The 18,350-nt window shown below is 47.7% G+C and overlaps 1 protein-coding gene across 1 annotated transcript in view; it reads left to right on the top strand.

The window, feature by feature from the left end:
- LOC136580424 (rho GTPase-activating protein 6-like) overlaps positions 1–17,741 on the top strand; it is a 66,456-nt gene extending 48,715 nt beyond the window's left edge. The window contains exons 10-12 of the mRNA XM_066580999.1: positions 11,038–11,135; positions 16,373–16,494; positions 16,618–17,741. Of these exons, the coding sequence (XP_066437096.1) occupies positions 11,038–11,135; positions 16,373–16,494; positions 16,618–16,778 (381 nt within the window). The 3' untranslated portion in view covers positions 16,779–17,741. The remainder of the gene's footprint in view (positions 1–11,037; positions 11,136–16,372; positions 16,495–16,617) is intronic.
- Positions 17,742–18,350: the final 609 nt, after the last annotated feature.

Raw genomic sequence — 18,350 nt, 5'->3', positions numbered from 1 at the left:
TTCGGAGGAGGGGGATATGATAACCACAGAAGCCCCCTCCTGTTGTAGATACTTCAAGTAGTACTGCAATCAGCTAGTGGGTACAAATAACATTCTTCTTTAATACTTGACAATCATGAATACAACAATATGGGGGCTACACGTTTTGGTGCGCATGAGCACTTTTTTCAAGCCATGCTTGAGAGACAACTGGGATTCAAAGCAGCAATTTGTTGAGAAGACAAGGATATCACAGTACTGTGCTGCAGGACTACCTGACCAGAACCATGAGAGGACATCTAGGAATACATTAGCTTTAGGTCGTAAGTGAGGCCGATAAGTGTGATTTAGTAAAAGCCGATAAGTGTGCACAGTACAGAGTTAAGTGCTAAACCTGTTAAAAGGGAACTGTGTGTTCCTTTATGAATTTTCCTTACTAGTTTTCTTAGTTGTTGCTAATTAGAGATGAGCGAACACCAAAATGTTCGGGTGTTCGTTATTCGAAACGAACTTCCCGCGATGTTCGAGGGTTCGTTTCGAATAACGAACCCCATTGAAGTCAATGGGCGACCAGAACATTTTTGTATTTCGCCGATGCTCGCTAAGGTTTTCATGTGTGAAAATCTGGGCAATTCAAGAAAGTGATGGGAACGACACAGCAACGGATAGGGCAGGCGAGGGGCTACATGTTGGGCTGCATCTCAAGTTCACAGGTCCCACTATTAAGCCACAATAGCGGCAAGAGTGGGCCCCCCCCCCCTCCCAACAACTTTTACTTCTGAAAAGCCATCATTAGCATGGCATACCTTTGCTAAGCACCACACTACCTCCAACAAAGCACAATCACCGCCTGCATGACACTCCACTGCCACTTCTACTGGGTTACATGCTGCCCAACCGCCCCCCCTCCCCCCCACAGCGCACACCAAAGTGTCCCTGCGCAGCCTTCAGCTGCCCTCATGCCACACCACCCTCATGTCTATTTAGAAGTGCGTCTGCCATGAGGAGGAACCACAGGCACACACTGCAGAGGTTGGCATGGCTAGGCAGCGACCCTCTTTAAAAGGGGCGGGGCGATAGCCCACAATGCTGTACAGAAGCAATGAGAAATAGAATCCTGTGCCACCGCCATCAGGAGCTGCACACGTGGGCATAGCAATGGGGAACCTATGTGCCACACACTATTCATTCTGTCAAGGTGTCTGCATGCCCCAGTTAGACCGGGCTTTTTAATTCATAGACACAGGCAGGTACAACTCCCTATTGTGAAGTCCCTGTCGACCGACAGCATGGGTGGCTCCCTGGAACCCACCGGCGGTACACAAAAATATCCCATTGCATTGCCCAACACAGCTGAGGTAGTAATGTCGTGCGTAATACAGGTGGCCTTCGGCCCACACTGCATGCCCCAGTCAGACTGGGGTTCTTTAGAAGTGGACACATGTAGGTTAAACTCCCTGTGGACCCACAGCATGGGTGGGTGCCAGGAAGCCACCGGCGGTACATAGAAATATCCCATTGCATTGCCCAACACAGCTGAGGTAGTAATGTTGTGCGTAATACAGGTGGGCTTCGGCCCACACTGCATGCCCCAGTCAGACTGGGGTTCTTTACAAGTGGACACATGTAGGCTACACTCCGTGTGCACCTACAGCATGGGTGGGTGCCAGGAAGCCACTGGCGGTACATAGAAATATCCCATTGCATTGCCCAACACAGCTGAGGTAGTAATGTCGTGCGTAATACAGGTGGGCTTCGGCCCACACTGCATGCCCCAGTCAGACTGGGGTTCTTTACAAGTGGACACATGTAGGTTACACTCCGTGTGCACCTACAGCATGGGTGGCTCCCTGGAACCCACCGGCGGTACACAAAAATATCCCATTGCATTGCCCAACACAGCTGAGGTAGTAATGTCGTGCGTAATACAGGTGGGCTTCGACCCACACTGCATGCCCCAGTCAGACTGGGGTTCTTTAGAAGTGGACACATGTAGGTTAAACTCCCTGTGGACCCACAGCATGGGTGGGTGCCAGGAAGCCACCGGCGGTACATAGAAATATCCCATTGCATTGCCCAACACAGCTGAGGTAGTAATGTCGTGCGTAATACAGGTGGGCTTCGGCCCACACTGCATGCCCCAGTCAGACTGGGGTTCTTTACAAGTGGACACATGTAGGTTACACTCCGTGTGCACCTACAGCATGGGTGGCTCCCTGGAACCCACCGGCGGTACACAAAAATATCCCATTGCATTGCCCAACACAGCTGAGGTAGTAATGTCGTGCGTAATACAGGTGGGCTTCGGCCCACACTGCATGCCCCAGTCAGACTGGGGTTCTTTAGAAGTGGACACATGTAGGTTAAACTCCCTGTGGACCCACAGCATGGGTGGGTGCCAGGAAGCCACCGGCGGTACATAAATATATCCCATTGCATTGCCCAACACAGCTGAGGTAACGTCAGCTGGAATGCAGGTGGGCTAAAAATTAATTTGATTACACTGTAGGCGAGGGCCCACAAAAATTGCTGTATCAACAGTACTAATGTACATCCCAAAAATTGGCCATGGCCAGCCAAGAGGGCAGGTGAAACCCATTAATCGCTTTGGTTAATGTGGCTTAAGTGGTAACTAGGCCTGGAGGCAGCCCAGTGTAACGAAAAATTGGTTCAAGTTACAGTTCCAACGCTTTTAAGCGCATTGAAACTTTTAAAAATTGTTTAGAAAAATTATTTGAGTGAGCCTTGTGGCCCTAAGAAAAATTGCCCGTTCAGCGTGATTACGTGAGGTTTCAGGAGGAGTAGCAGGAGGAGGAGGAGGAATATTAGACACAGATTGATGAAGCAGAAATGTCCCCGTTTTGGATGGTGAGAGAGAACGTAGCTTCCATCCGCGGGTGCAGCCTACGTATTGCTTACGTATCGCTGCTGTCCGCTGGTGGAGAAGAGAAGTCTGGCGAAATCCAGCCTTTGTTCATCTTGATGAGTGTTAGCCTGTCGGCACTGTCGGTTGACAGGCGGGTACGCTTATCTGTGATGATTCCCCCAGCCGCACTAAACACCCTCTCCGACAAGACGCTAGCCGCAGGACAAGCAAGCACCTCCAGGGCATACAGCGCTAGTTCAGGCCATGTGTCCAGCTTCGACACCCAGTAGTTGTAGGTGGCAGAGGCGTCACGGAGGACGGTCGTGCGATCGGCTACGTACTCCCTCACCATCCTTTTACAGTGCTCCCGCCGACTCAGCCTTGACTGGGGAGCGGTGACACAGTCTTGGTGGGGAGCCATAAAGCTGTCCAGGCCCTTAAAGACTGTTGCACTGCCTGGGATGTACATGCTGCTCGATCTCCGCACCTCCCCTGCTACCTTGCCCTCGGTACTGCGCCTTCTGCCACTAGCGCTGTCGGCTGGGAATTTTACCATCAGCTTGTCCGCAAGGGTCCTGTGGTATAGCAACACTCTCGAACCCCTTTCCTCTTCGGGAATGAGAGTGGGCAGGTTCTCCTTATAGCGTGGGTCGAGCAATGTGTACACCCAGTAATCCGTTGTGGCCAGAATGCGTGCAACGCGAGGGTCACGAGAAAGGCATCCTAACATGAAGTCAGCCATGTGTGCCAGGGTACCAGTACGCAACACATGGCTGTCTTCACTAGGAAGATCACTTTCAGGATCCTCCTCCTCCTCCTCCTCCTCCTCAGGCCATACACGCTGAAAGGATGACAGGCAATCAGCCGATGTACCGTCAGCAGCGGGCCAAGCTGTCTCTTCCCCCTCCTCCTCATCCTCCTCATGCTCCTCCTCCTCCTCCTGTACGCGCTGAGAAATAGACAGGAGGGTGCCCTGACTATCCAGCGGCATATTGTCTTCCCCCGCCCCCGTTTCCGAGCGCAAAGCAGCTGCCTTTATGCTTTGCAGGGAATTTCTCAAGATGCATAGCAGAGGAATGGTGACGCTAATGATTGTAGCATCGCCGCTCACCACCTGGGTAGACTCCTCAAAATTACCAAGGACATGGCAGATGTCTGCCAACCAGGCCCACTCTTCTGAAAGGAATTGAGGAGGCTGACTCCCACTGCGCCGCCCATGTTGGAGTTGGTATTCGACTTTAGCTCTACGCTGTTCATAGAGCCTGGCCAACATGTGGAGCGTAGAGTTCCACCGTGTGGGCATGTCGCACAGCAGTCGGTGCACTGGCAGCTTAAAGTGATGTTGCAGGGTGCGCAGGGTGGCAGCGTCCGTGTGGGACTTGCGGAAATGTGCGCAGAGCCAGCGCGCCTTTACGAGCAGGTCTGACAAGCGTGGGTAGCTTTTCAGAAAGCGCTGAACCACCAAATTAAAGACGTGGGCCAGGCATGGCATGTGCGTGAGGCTGCCGAGCTGCAGAGCCGCCACCAGGTTACGTCCGTTGTCACACACGACCATGCCCGGTTGGAGGCTCAGCGGCGCAAGCCAGCGGTCGGTCTGCTGTGTCAGACCCTGCAGCAGTTCGTGGGCCGTGTGCCTCTTATCGCCTAAGCTGAGTAGTTTCAGCACGGCCTGCTGACGCTTGCCCACCGCTGTGCTGCCACACCGCGCGACACCGACTGCTGGCGACATGCTGCTGCTAACACATCTTGATTGCGAGACAGAGGAGGAGGAGGAGGAGGGTGCTTTAGTGGAGGAAGCATACACCTCCGCAGATACCACCACCGAGCTGGGGCCCGCAATTCTGGGGGTGGGTAGGACGTGAGCGGTCCCAGGCTCTGACTCTGTCCCAGCCTCCACTAAATTCACCCAATGTGCCGTCAGGGAGATGTAGTGGCCCTGCCCGCCTGTGCTTGTCCACGTGTCCGTTGTTAAGTGGACCGTGGCAGTAACCGCGTTGGTGAGGGCGCGTACAATGTTGCGGGAGACGTGGTCGTGCAGGGCTGGGACGGCACATCGGGAAAAGTAGTGGCGACTGGGAACTGAGTAGCGCGGGGCCGCCGCCTCCATGATACTTTTGAAGGACTCAGTTTCCACAACCCTATACGGCAGCATCTCAAGGCTGATGAATTTTGCTATGCGGACGGTTAATGTTTGAGCGTGCGGGTGCGTGGCGGCGTACTTGCGCTTGCGCTCCAACAGTTGCGCAAGCGACGGCTGGACGGTGCGCTGAACTACACTGCTGGATGGGGCCGAGGACAGCGGAGATGAGGGTGTGGGTGCAGGCCATGAGGCGGTAGTGCCTGTGTCCTGAGAGGGGGGTTGCATCTCAGTGGCAGGTTGGGGCACAGGGGGAGAGGCAGGGGTGCAAACCGGAGGCGGTGAACGGCCTTCGTCCCACCTTGTGGGGTGCTTGGCCATCATATGTCTGCGCATGGTGGTGGTGGTGAGGCTGTTGGTGTTGGCTCCCCGGCTGAGCTTTGCGCGACAAAGGTTGCACACCACTGTTCGTCGGTCGTCAGGCGTCTTTGTGAAAAACTGCCAGACCTTAGAGCACCTCGGCCTCTGCAGGGTGGCATGGCGCGAGGGGGCACTTTGGGAAACAGTTGGTGGATTATTCGGTCTGGCCCTGCCTCTACCCCTGGCCACCGCACTGCCTCTTGCAACCTGCCCTGCTGATGCCCTTGACTCCCCCTCTGAAGACCTGTCCTCCTGAGTAAGCGTTGCACACCAGGTGGGGTCAGTCACCTCATCGTCCTGCTGCTCTTCCTCCGAATCCTCTGTACGCTGCTCCCTCGGACTTACTGCCCTTACTACTACCTCACTGCAAGACAACTGTGTCTGATCGTCATCGTCCTCCTCACCCACAGAAAGTTGTTGAGACAGTTGGCGGAAGTCCCCAGCCTCTTCCCCCGGACCCCGGGAACTTTCGAATGGTTGGGCATCAGTGACGATAAACTCCTCTGGTGGGAGAGGAACCGCTGCTGCCCAATCTAAGCAGGGGCCCGAGAACAGTTCCTGGGAGTGTTCCCGCTCCTGAGCAGGTGTCATTGTAGTGGAGTGAGGAGGCTGGGAGGAAGGAGGAGCAGCAGACAGAGGATTCGGATTTGCAGCAGTGGACGGCGCAGAACTGCGTGTTGACGATAGGTTGCTCGAAGCACTTTCTGCCATCCAGGACAGGACCTGCTCACACTGCTCATTTTCTAATAACCGTCTCCCGCGTGGACCCATTAATTGGGCGATGAATGTGGGGACGCCAGAAACGTGCCTCTTTCCTAATCGCGCAGCAGTCGGCTGCGACACGCCTGGATCAGGAGCTCGGCCTGTGCCCACACCCTGACTTGGCCCTCCGCGTCCTCGGCCGCGTCCACGTCCTCTAGGCCTACCCCTATCCCTCAGCATGCTGTATTACCAGTGATTTGATTTCACAGGCAGGAAATAAATTGGCGCAAGACTGCAGGCCAAATATAATTTTTTCCCTTTTTTGAAAACGAAAGGCCCCACTGCCTCTAGTGAATGAATAATCTAAGTTTAATAACTGTGCTCTGGCCCTGCTAATGTGTCACAGAACGTGAGGGTAGCAGAGTTATTAACTCTGGCAGAGCAGGTATTTTTTTTCCCAATTAAGGAAAGCAAATGGCGAAGCCAGCAGTAAACCGTAGCTGGGTGCGTCTGATTTTTAAACGTTGCACACGCAGCCGACACGTGTCCACCGCCCTTAGGACGGACAGAGGCAGGACAAATAGAATTATTTTCAGTTTTTTTCCACCAAAAGGCAGCACTGCGTATATTCAATGAACATGAGAAGTTTAATAACTGTGCTGTGGCCCTGCTAATGTGGCACAGAACGTGAGGGTAGCAGAGTTATTAACTCTGGCAGAGCAGGTATTTTTTTTCCCAATTAAGGAAAGCAAATGGCAAAGCCAGCAGTAAACCGTAGCTGGGTGCGTCTGATTTTTAAACGTTGCACACGCAGCCGACACGTGTCCACCGCCCTTAGGACGGACAGAGGCAGGACAAATAGAATTATTTTCAGTTTTTTTCCACCAAAAGGCAGCACTGCGTATATTCAATGAACATGAGAAGTTTAATAACTGTGCTGTGGCCCTGCTAATGTGGCACAGAACGTGAGGGTAGCAGAGTTATTAACTCTGGCAGAGCAGGTATTTTTTTTCCCAATTAAGGAAAGCAAATGGCGAAGCCAGCAGTAAACCGTAGCTGGGTGCGTCTGATTTTTAAACGTTGAACACGCAGCCGACACGTGTCCACCGCCCTTAGGACGGACAGAGGCAGGACAAATAGAATTATTTTCAGTTTTTTTCCACCAAAAGGCAGCACTGCGTATATTCAATGAACATGAGAAGTTTAATAACTGTGCTGTGGCCCTGCTAATGTGGCACAGAACTTGAGGGTAGCAGAGTTATTATAACTCTGGCAGAGCAGGTATTTTTTTTCCCAATTAAGGAAAGCAAATGGCGAAGCCAGGAGTAAAACGTAGCTGGGTGCGTCTGATTTTTAAACGTTGCACACGCAGCCGACACGTGTCCACAGCCCTTAGGACGGACAGAGGCAGGTCAAAAAGAATTTTTTTCACTTGTTTTACAAGCAAAAGGCCGCACTGCGTATATTCAATGAATAATAACTGTGTTGTGGCCCTGCCTACACAATTCTTTCCCTGCAGTATCAATGGAGGGTGCAATGCTCTGCAGAGGCGATTTTGAGAAGAAAAAAAATATGCAGCACAGCTAACAGCAGCCAGCACAGTACTGCACACGGTTAAATATGGCCCTAGAAAGGACCGTTGAGGTTCTTGAAGGCTACACTCACTCCTAACACTCTCCCTGCCTATGCAACACTTCTGTCCCTAATGCCGGGTGCAACGCTCTGCAGAGCCGATTTTGAGAAGAAAAAAAAATTGCCACTGCTAACAGCAGCCAACACACAGCTATCAGTGGCCCTAATAAGGACCTTTGGGGGGTCTTGAAGCCTACACTAACTACAAATTCTTTCCCTACAGCAGCTCCGGTACAAACAGCACTGTCCCTCATCTAACTCACAAGGCATCTGAGGCGAGCCGCGGGAGGGGCCGACTTTTATATTCGGCGGACACCTGATCTCGCCAGCCACTCACAGCAGGGGGGTGGTATAGGGCTGGAACAACACAGGAGGAAGTTGTAATGCCTTCCCTGTCTTTCAATTGGCCAGAAAAGCGCGCTAACGTCTCAGGGAAGGAAGTGAAAGTAACCCGAACACCGCATGGTGTTCGTTACGAATAACGAACATCCCGAACACCCTAATATCCGCACGGATATCAAGTTCGGACGAACACGTTCGCTCATCTCTATTGCTAATATTTCATATTGTGTCTAAAGTGTTGGTAGTTCTAGGACCTAGATAGCCATAGCTAAGAACATGCAATTTTACAGTAATTGTTCAACTATTTACCCTTATTCCATTGTACTCTGACAATCCTCTGTTCATAAGTAAATATTGTGTATTTTTATAACTCTTTGGTCCGCATCGTATCCCAAATCTGTGTCGTGATACCACCACCCGCAACAATTTCATAGTCTTTGTACTTTACCTATAAGTGATAGTTGGATTGCCAACCAGTTTATGGTGTCTGAATCTCTTTGATTTTATTGCTTTTTATGTATTGAGCTTTGTATATTAATAAAATAATATATATTGTGGGAGAGTCAGCTCAGGTGGAGCGTGGGGTTACAGTGTGAGCGGCAGTCAGAGACCACAACAGTAGATAAAGTCCATACAGGCTTGACCTGTGTTTATTAGAAAGCACAAAAATAAACAAAATACAGCCTTAACTTCAGGCATAAACCAAAATCCTGCTTATCCAGCACTTACTATACAGAGTCCGTCCCTGACTATACGGGCGGCTCTCTGCAGCCGCACGAAAACCACACACTTGTACAAAAGTCCAGTTTGCCCCTTGGTTAGGGATAAGGCATCTCTTGAGACCAGCAGCTTACAGCTTACTTAGCTGCACCTGGCCTCTGCACCAGGGGATCTCACCTCCCCCTAACAAGACCTGGAGCGGAGCGGGTGGAATGGACAGCCCCACTACCAAGCCTGCCATCCATTCCAAAAAAAAAACAGACCCAAACATGTTTTACAAAAAGCATCTCCAGCAACTATATGCTGGAGATCACATCACATCCCTGGTTTTTCCTCGTGTCCCAGTGAGACACGAACTCCCTTCATATCCACTGGGTGTAACACCTGAATCAAGGTGAAACATACTGACCATCCATTATTAACCCCTTCAGTGTCTCACAATATATAATTTTTTGTGCTTTAGTTTACTGGCAGTGTATTGATTGTCCAGCACATTTGTTTAGTTGGTATTTTCATATATTGTGCTATTGGACTTTATATTTTTGTCAGAGGGATTTCCTCCTTATGTGTAAGTATGTAGGAAAGTGTCTAGAATCACAGAATGGTAGAGTTGGAAAGGTCCTCAAGGGTCAACTAGTCCAACCCCCTGCTCAATGCAGGATCACTAAACCACTGTAGATAGGTGCTTTGTTGCTAAATAAGTCTGCTGGCTGCTGGCATTTTGGGTATTGACATATGTTTTTGTGCCACCAGCAAAGAAGTATGTAGTTTATTGAATTGTTCCATGAATGGTTTCTTCTTATGGGAGGTATAGCTTATGATGTGACCTGTTGAGGCTGCCCATAATAGCGCAATATCCTCCTCATGCCCAATATTATCATCTAGATATTTGTTCCAACAAAGTTTTAGGTAAGCTTGGAACGCTTCTGAATCTGTTAAATATGCAGGGAATGTCCATATTTTTGATAATAGCTGAGAGGGGACAACTAGAAGTGTTAGTAAGGTAAGAGGATGGTCAGAAAATATGACAGGGTCTATACCACTCGCAGTGGTGATCAAAGAGTGAGGATGAAATCAGAAAGAATCCAATGTATGAAAAAGAATGTTGTGTGCTAGAATGCCACGGGAACTCCCTTTGGTAGCATCTGCAATGACTACCCTCCTTGCGTCGTATAATCCCAACTGGTCCATCAATTCCAGCAGTGCGTAAAATCGCCTCCAACTATTGGTTTGACTGTTGAACATTGTTGTGTTAGGGCTCAATAAAATATTGACTGGTTATGTTTGGGAGCATACACGTTCACCAAAGTTTGTGTCCCAGATGGCTGGGAAATCCTGCATGTGAGCCACAAAATTCCCATTGCAAACATGCTTGCTGGTAAAATGGCACTCAGAGCAGTTGTTTGCTCCTCCCTGCTTGGTTTCCTAGCCACTGAAGAAGTATCCACCTACAAATCCACAATGCTTCTGCAATGTAATTGCGGATGCATTTCGATTCAAACAGTTCTGTTTCTGTGCTAAAATAGAACCTGCTGTGTGTTGGAATTCACAAATTTCCACAATCAAACCTGATTGTTTTGTTGTGATTGTCAGCTTGCGGTAATGTGCAAGGCACAACACGACCACATTTACTTACATTAGGACACAATGCAGCAAGGTCACAATGTGATCTGCAGCCTTGTGATGTGTGTCATGGCCAAAATCGCCCTGCTGCCACGCTAAGGTCTCCCTCACGCAGGTGTTGCGGTAAGCTTAGCTGCATTTTAATTTCGTTTTTTGCGGCCGACAATGGCTTTTAACACCTCATCATTAATCAGGAGTGCTAAACGCTCAAGATTAGAACAGACACCACTCGAAAATCGTGGCGCTGAAAAGTCCTGCAATCGAGCGTCTGTCTGAGTGGTCCCATTGAAAATAATGGGAGCGTTATACCGCGATTTAGTGCGGTGCAGACAGCACCGTGCTAATAGTGGTAAAAAACGTCTGTGTGAAGGAGGCCTAAACGTGGAGAGACAAGAAGTTATGAAATTGCAAAAATTTGCTGCTAAATATTTGTGTGAAATTTAACAGTAGTTTTATGCCATCTGTATTGGCACTATTTGGTGGTTAGTATATCTGCTATATTGTCAATTTCTATTACATATAATCATAACTCATGACTCCCATGGCAAGCAAATTCTCGAGTCACGTGTGGGGCCACTGTTTTAACGTCTAATAGAAAGAACACCATTTTAAATATTATTTTGAAAAAAGTTTTTTTTTCTTTTCCCTTCTTACTATTTTCCCTTTTTTTTAGCAGATTCCTTCTCAAGTGCACAGCGATATTATAATGAGCTTGCTGAAGACTGATCCAGAAGTTGTAGACTATTTATTACGTCAAAAATCTTCAGGCTTTCAGTAAGTAAACAGATAGTTCGAAAAGCTTGTCTGGCCTTGTGTATCAATATTTTTTGCAATCGTAAGTCCTACAGACACAACATGTAAAACTAGAATGTACAGTCTTTGGAATTTGGTGGTAATCCACATTAGAAACTAAAATAAATCCAAGCATTCTCACACCACATCGCAAAATACAAAAAAGGTTCCGAATTGTGTTAGGGTTCTGTGGTGTTGCAGTACACAGACTGGCCTGCAGAGGGCTGTAGACAGGCATTCGGGCTGTAGAGATGAGAGGGAACACCTGTGGGTGTGGCAGGAAGTAACATAAAAGTATGAGTTCCTGCCCCACTCAGGAGGAAGTTGGCTTTCAGGGAGAGGCTGTAGCAGCAGCCATCAGGCACTAGGAGTCTGAGGTCTGTGCAGACCAGTAGGGACCCATCCCAAGTCTGACAGGAGGACGCCTCTAGACTGCCCAGGTGAAGGGTGGTGACGGAGACCCTGTGGGCTGTGAACCCTGAACATTGTATGCTTACACGTGTTTGCTGTGATGTGGAATAAATGCTGGTGGAAGCCAGAAGTCAAAGAAGTCGAAGTCTTTAGAGCCTTTATGCACGTGGTGTCCATTCCTGCTGAAAGGCAAAGATGGCGATCCAATAGGAGAGTAACCCCAACTTGCCGCGGTTTACCGATACGGCCATGGACATGAGGCCTCAGTAGTCATAACACAATCTGCCAAAAGAGTCTCGCTATATTCTATATGCAACGACTCAAATCACAAAATCACATTTAGCAAAAACTTTTAAGTTCACTTATTTTCAGGTCACTTAATGCCGCAAGCTTAGAGAGATTCCTACATGTCAACATCCCATACCCCATATTTCCTAACCTTCCACCTGCGCAAACGCAGAAATACCCCAGGAATTTATTTAGGTGTGGTAGACATGCTAAGAATTAAACCAGTACCATTCATGTGGAGGTTTTTAATTGTAGATTTGGAATTTATGTTTCATGTAAATACATTTGGCACAGAACTTAGCCGCCTTGAAGGGGATGTCCAATTACTGAACAACGCCTTTTAAATAGGAGCCCCTGTGTGAAAATAATAAATAGAAGTAGCCTTCCCCCCACCCTTTCTGGGGACTCCGGGATCCTGGTGCGGTCATGGTGATTCCTGTGACAGATGATGTCACAAGAAATCAGGTGCCTGCTTCACCATGACCCCCCAATCTCCTGGCATTAGTGCTCACAACCTGAGTGCCATGACTTCAAGAACATGATGCTGCAGCAGTCATGTGATTTCCTGTGATATCATCTGTCACATCAAACCCCGAGACCGCAGCAGGCTGTAGAACTGGATCCCGGCAACCGCAGAGGGGTAATTATACTTCTGTTTATTATTTTCACACAGGGGTCCTATTAAAAAAGGGTTGTCCAGTAATTGGACAACCCCTTTAGGCCTCTTTCACACATGCGACAGTGATATCGCTGCGTTTTCTGCGACATGGCAATTTTGTCTTGCTGTAGAGTCGTGCAACTTTATAGTGCTCTTTTGCTAGGATTTTTGGGGGCCTTGAAATATAAGCCCTACCCTGAAAATAAGCCCTGGCTGCATTAAAAAAAAACACAATGCATCGCCTAACAGGTGCTGTCTGTTCCACTGAACTTTTCCTCATAGGTCCCTGACACGCTTGCAGTTTTCACCCAGCGCTTCCAGGGGTTCAAAATCCCAGCCTCCAGGAAGTTCTGGCTCGGATTGGTTCTCGAGCGTCATGGCTGCAGCACTCGATGAACCAATCACAGCCGTCACATTTATTAAATAACTTTTATAATTTTTTTTGCTGGCAGTAATGAAGAAAAAAAAGCAATTTCACCATTGTTTCTTGGGATTTATTCTTACAGCGTTCACCATGTGGTATAAATAATGCTAACTTTATTCTACAGCTCAGTACAATTATGTCAAATACCAAATTTATCCAGGTTTTATTGTTCAACAGATTTCCTTTGTTGGAGCTGATTAGCTGGATTAAGTAAAATTTTGCACAGTAGAAACACTTTTTTTCCTACAAAAAGACTTTTTGTGTGGCGCCAAAGCATTTTTATTTTTCCATTGGCAATGCTGTATGGGGGCTTGTTTTCATGCAGGAAGACTCGTAGTTTGTATTGGTACCATTTTGAGGTATTACGACTTTTCGATTAATTTTTTATTCCCGCTTTGGGAGGCAAGATGAATAGAAAATGGCTATTTTGCCATTTTAGTTGCTTTTACAAAATTTATCATGCTAGATAAAAAATATAATGTTTTATAGTAAGGGTCGTTAGGGATGTGGCAAAACCACTTATGTGTAGTTTTAATTGCAAAAAAAATCAAAATTTAAAGCTTTCTGTAATGGGAGAGTTTTTTGTTTTTTCTTAATCCAGGACATCTGCTCCAACAAAGGAAATTGCAAAGGACCACAATTCAGCCCAGGCGTCCAAGAAAATATCCATGCTGGAAAAATGTCCAGCAACCGCAAAAAAAATACATTAAAAAAGGATTTATTTACAATCACCAGACATGATAATAAAAACCAGCATTACAGGGAAAAGAGACTGCTTACGTGTTTTTGATGAAAATATGTCCTTACTAGAGATGAGCGAGCGTACTCGTCCGAGCTTGATACTCGTTCGAGTATTAGCGTGTTCGAGATGCTCGTTACTAGAGGCGAGTACCACGCGATGTTCGAGTTACTTTCACTTTCATCCCTGAGACGTTAGCGCGCTTTTCTGGCCAATAGAAAGACAGGGAAGGCATTACAACTTCCCCCTGCGACGTTCAAGCCCTATACCACCCCCCTGCAGTGAGTGGCTGGCGAGATCAGGTGTCACCCGAGTATTAAAATCTGCCCGTCCGCGGCTCGCCACAGATGCATTCTGACATAGTTCAGGGAAAGTGCTGTTGATGCCGGAGCTGCTATAGGGATTGTGTTAGGAGTGATTTTAGGCTTCAAGAACCCCAACGGTCCTTCTTAGGCCATAGAAATCGCAGATCGCACCTATTTGCGATCTGCGATTCCTGTTCTCTTCTCTATATGCGCTCAATGGGGCCGGCGGCAGCAGCGCCGACCCCATTGAGAACATATAGAAGACAAATCATTCTTCTCTGCCACAGCTGTAACAGCTGTGGCAGAGAAGAACGATGTTTGCCCATTGAATTCAATGGAGCCGGCAATACAGCAGGTTCCACTGAAAGCAATGGGCTGCCGGCGTGCGCGGGATGAATTGTCGGGAAGGGCTTAAATATATAAGCCCTTCCCTGCAATTCATCCAGAAATGTGTTAAAATATATATATATATCTATCTATCTATATATATACTATTACTTACCTTGTCCCAGCAGACGGAGTTCAGCCGCGGCGGCCGGCAGTGGGTGTGAAGGGGGTGTGAGTCAGACTCAGCGCTGAGCCAATCAGGGGGCAGGTCTGACTCACACCCCCTTCACACCCACTGTAGGCCGGCCGCGCTGAACTCCGTCTGCCGGGACAAGGTAAGTATATACCGTATATACTGGCGTATAAGACGACTTTTGAACCCCGAAAAATCTGCTCTGAAGTCGGGGGTCGTCTTATACGCCAGTAATACGAAAAAAAAGAAAGTGTCAAAAAAAAATTCATTACTCACCTTCCCCGGCGTTCTGCGGCGCTGCTGCAGGCTGTCGCTCCCTCCTGGTCCCTGGCAGAGCATTGCTTTCTGGATGCAGGGCTTGAAATCCCCGCCTCCAGAAAGCTACTGTGATTAGCTAACACACGCCGTCAGCCAATCACAGCCATTCAATGACATCATTGTCATTGGCTGTGATTGGCTGAAGGCACGTGTGTTTTCTGGAGGCGGGGATTTCAAGCCCTGCGTCCAGAAAGCAATGCTCTGCCGGGGACCAGGAGGGAGCGACATCCTGCAGCAGCGCCGCAGAACGCAGGGGGAAGTGAGTAATGATTTTTATTTTTTGCTCCGCTGTATTCCCGGCATATAAGGTGACAGTTGGGGGGTCGTCTTATATGCCCCGTTGCCTTATACGCCGGTATATACGGTATATATTTTTTATTTTTACACATTTCTGGATGAATTGCAGGGAAGGGCTTCTATATTTAAGCCCTTCCCGACAATTCATCCCGTGCACGCCGGCAGCCCATTGCTTTCAGTGGAACCTGCTGTATTGCCGGCTCCATTGAATTCAATGGGCTAACATCGTTCTTCTCTGCCACAGCTGTTACAGCTATGGCAGAGGAGAACGATCTTTATGCTGACAGTGCGGGGGGGGGGGCACTCTTGCCGCTATTGTGGCTTAATAGTGGGACCTGGGAACTTGAGATGCAGCCCAACATGTAGCCCCTCGCCTGCCCTATCCGTTTCTGTGTCGTTCCCATCACTTTCTTGAATTGCCCTGATTTTCACAAATGCAGACCTTAGCGAGCATCGGCGATATACAAAAATGCTCGGGTCACCCATTGACTTCAATGGGGTTCGTTACTCGAAACGAACCCTCGAGCATCGCGAAAATTTCGTCCCGAGTAACGAGCACCCGAGCATTTTGGTGCTCGCTCATCTCTACCCATTGCATCACTTACAGTCTGGTGATTATTTAAAAAAAAACAAAAAGCGGTTTAACTTTTTTCCTGGAAAAACATGATGACTCCTCATCTTTTCATTCCCTTTCTGGGGAAAAAAGACCCCTACATGTGGCAATCAGAGAGAAAATATGTTCTCTGATTGATAAGGGTGGGGCGGGGTGGGGATAGCGTGAACAAAAATGTCACCCCTCCTCTATCACAGGAAGATATAAAATCACAGATCTTCTTTGCTGCCTGATAGTCCCCCCCCAACTCTTCGGTCTGCACACTGACTAAAAGTGACATTCAGTATTCCCGACCGCAACTCAAATGACTATAGATTTGGTTCTGTAAGTGCTACCGACAGGCTTTAACCCTTTCCAATCCACTGTCTGACGTCTAAAGACATTCTGATTGAAGGCTGTACAGCTCCGATGTCGGAAGACATCCGGCAGGGTATTTTTAATTGCAAAGGGTTAAAATAACACTAATATCCTGTTGGTAGCACTGATAGAAATAGCATAAAGGAGCTCTATTCATCGAAAACTAGAATATCCTTGTCCTGCAGAACAAACAGAGCTTAAAAGTGCACCACGTCGCAACTTTAAATTGGCTACCATATATGTGTGATTGGGTGTGATTTAATCAGTTTGCACTTTATATACTGCATAGAGACAAAGTTGGGAAGGGTGAAGAAGATAACCAGCAGTGGAGAATGCATGTAACAACGTCTATGGTGTCTCATAGTCCTGTTTCATCTGTAATGCAACTGCTGAATACCGGAGACAGATCAGGTGAGAATAAAGTGAAACAAAGCCAAGTCTGTGATGTCTTTACTTGCTTTGATATGTAGCGGTTATGTCTCTCAGCATCCATCTCTTCTATTCTACCTTGCTGTTAATGATGCTGTTTTGCAGGATTTCTAGACAGTTTTGAACTTCTGTCTAAACGCCGCCAATCCCGCTCCCACGAAAATCTGACTCTGCTCCCGGCTGCCGCAACTAAAAAAGGCTTCCTGCCAGTCCTGCCACGTTTCTTGCCAATATTCACTCGTGGATCATCTTGTCCTGCGCCATAATGACACTTCTCTCATCATGAATAATACCTGTTCTTTGATATTGAAGGAGTTTTAAGAGATCCTATTTTTTTATATAAAATCCATCTCCCCCTACCATAAACCAAGAAAAAGGCATATACCTTTATATCCCCTCTCCCTGGTTCTCCCGCACCACCACTTGGCCCTCGATCCTGGTGCTTGTTTACAGGCTGCTGTCCCGCCTGTTTACGGAACATCACATCCAGTGCAGCCAATGACAGAGCTCAGAGATCGATTGCTGCGCTCTGACATTGCCTGCAGCAGCCTGTAATGTCCTGTAAACAGGCTGGGGCAGCCTTTAACCCCTTGAGTGGCAGGTTTCCTACCACCCTGTCGTGCCCACCAGGGCAGGTTTTTTAAAATGGTCTAATCATTGAATTTCAACTAGTTTTGCAGTTGCGTCTCAAGAGCCATAACTTTTTCATTTTTCCATTGATATGGCCATATAATGGCTTGTTTTTTGCGGGACAAGTTGTGATTTTTTAAACAGGGGGGAGGAAAAAAAAAATGGGGAAAAAAGAAAAAAGGGGCCATGTCATTAAGGGGTTAAATAATGTATTAACTTCCTTCTCTGGGTCATTACGACGCACATGGATACCACATGTGTGATTGTATTTTTGATTTTTTACAAAGTAAAGGGAGACAAGTGTTTTTTTTATTTTTTTACTTATTTTTTTACTTATTTTTTTTTAATTTTTTAAAAAAATTTTATTTTTTTTTGTCCCTTTAGGGGACTTCCACAGGGACCCATCAGGAGCCCTGATCACATTCCAGCGGTCCGATGGTGACAGCCCTTTACATGCTGCAGTGACAGCCCTTTACATGCTGCAGTCACATAGACTGCAGCATGTAAAGGGTTAACACAGCAGAGATCGGAGGTTTTCTCTGATCTCTGCTGTAAGAGCTAGTACCTAGCTGTCCTCTGACAGCTAACAACCAGCTCTCCCTGCCACAGAGACCATCGGCTTGCTTCTGACAAGCCGATGGTCTCTATGGCAACCTGTAAACAAAGCAGGACATTGCCGACATGTCGGCAATATCTTCTGCTGGTTTTTCAAAGCCCTTGCTTTGTTCTCTGTGGGACTGTGCAGGCAGAGCACACTGTCACAGCTTGTGGCATTGTGCTCTGCAGCTCCCATAGTGATACATAGCCCGGAAATCTTCCGGCCTATGTTGCTATGAGCAGTGGAGCTCGTCCCGGAACTTTTCCGGGCGTGCCACTCAAGGAGTTAAACTTGACATCAAGGGGGAGACCTGGAGTAGCAGTGCCGGATACAGAAGGGAGCAATTAGTATATACCTATTTCTTGTTTCTATGTTGGGGGAGCCAGAATTAAATGAAAAAACATCTTGGAAAACCCCTTTAAGCCCTTAGTGCCGAGCCAGTTTTTTGCCTTAAGGATCAAACGATTTTCATCGTCACACTGCAAGAGCCAGAATTTGTTAACATAACCTTTTGAGTTGTATTTTTAATGGCACCCCTCTGGGGTACACACATGTATTGCATAACTTTTATTACATTTTTTTTTGGAGGGGAGATGGAAAACTATCCAGA

Source organism: Eleutherodactylus coqui, chromosome 10 (assembly GCF_035609145.1).
Source record: "Eleutherodactylus coqui strain aEleCoq1 chromosome 10, aEleCoq1.hap1, whole genome shotgun sequence".
NCBI classification, from domain to species: domain Eukaryota; kingdom Metazoa; phylum Chordata; class Amphibia; order Anura; family Eleutherodactylidae; genus Eleutherodactylus; species Eleutherodactylus coqui.
The sequence above is the reverse complement of the archived record's forward strand: the minus strand, read 5'-3'. Positions and strand labels throughout refer to the sequence as shown.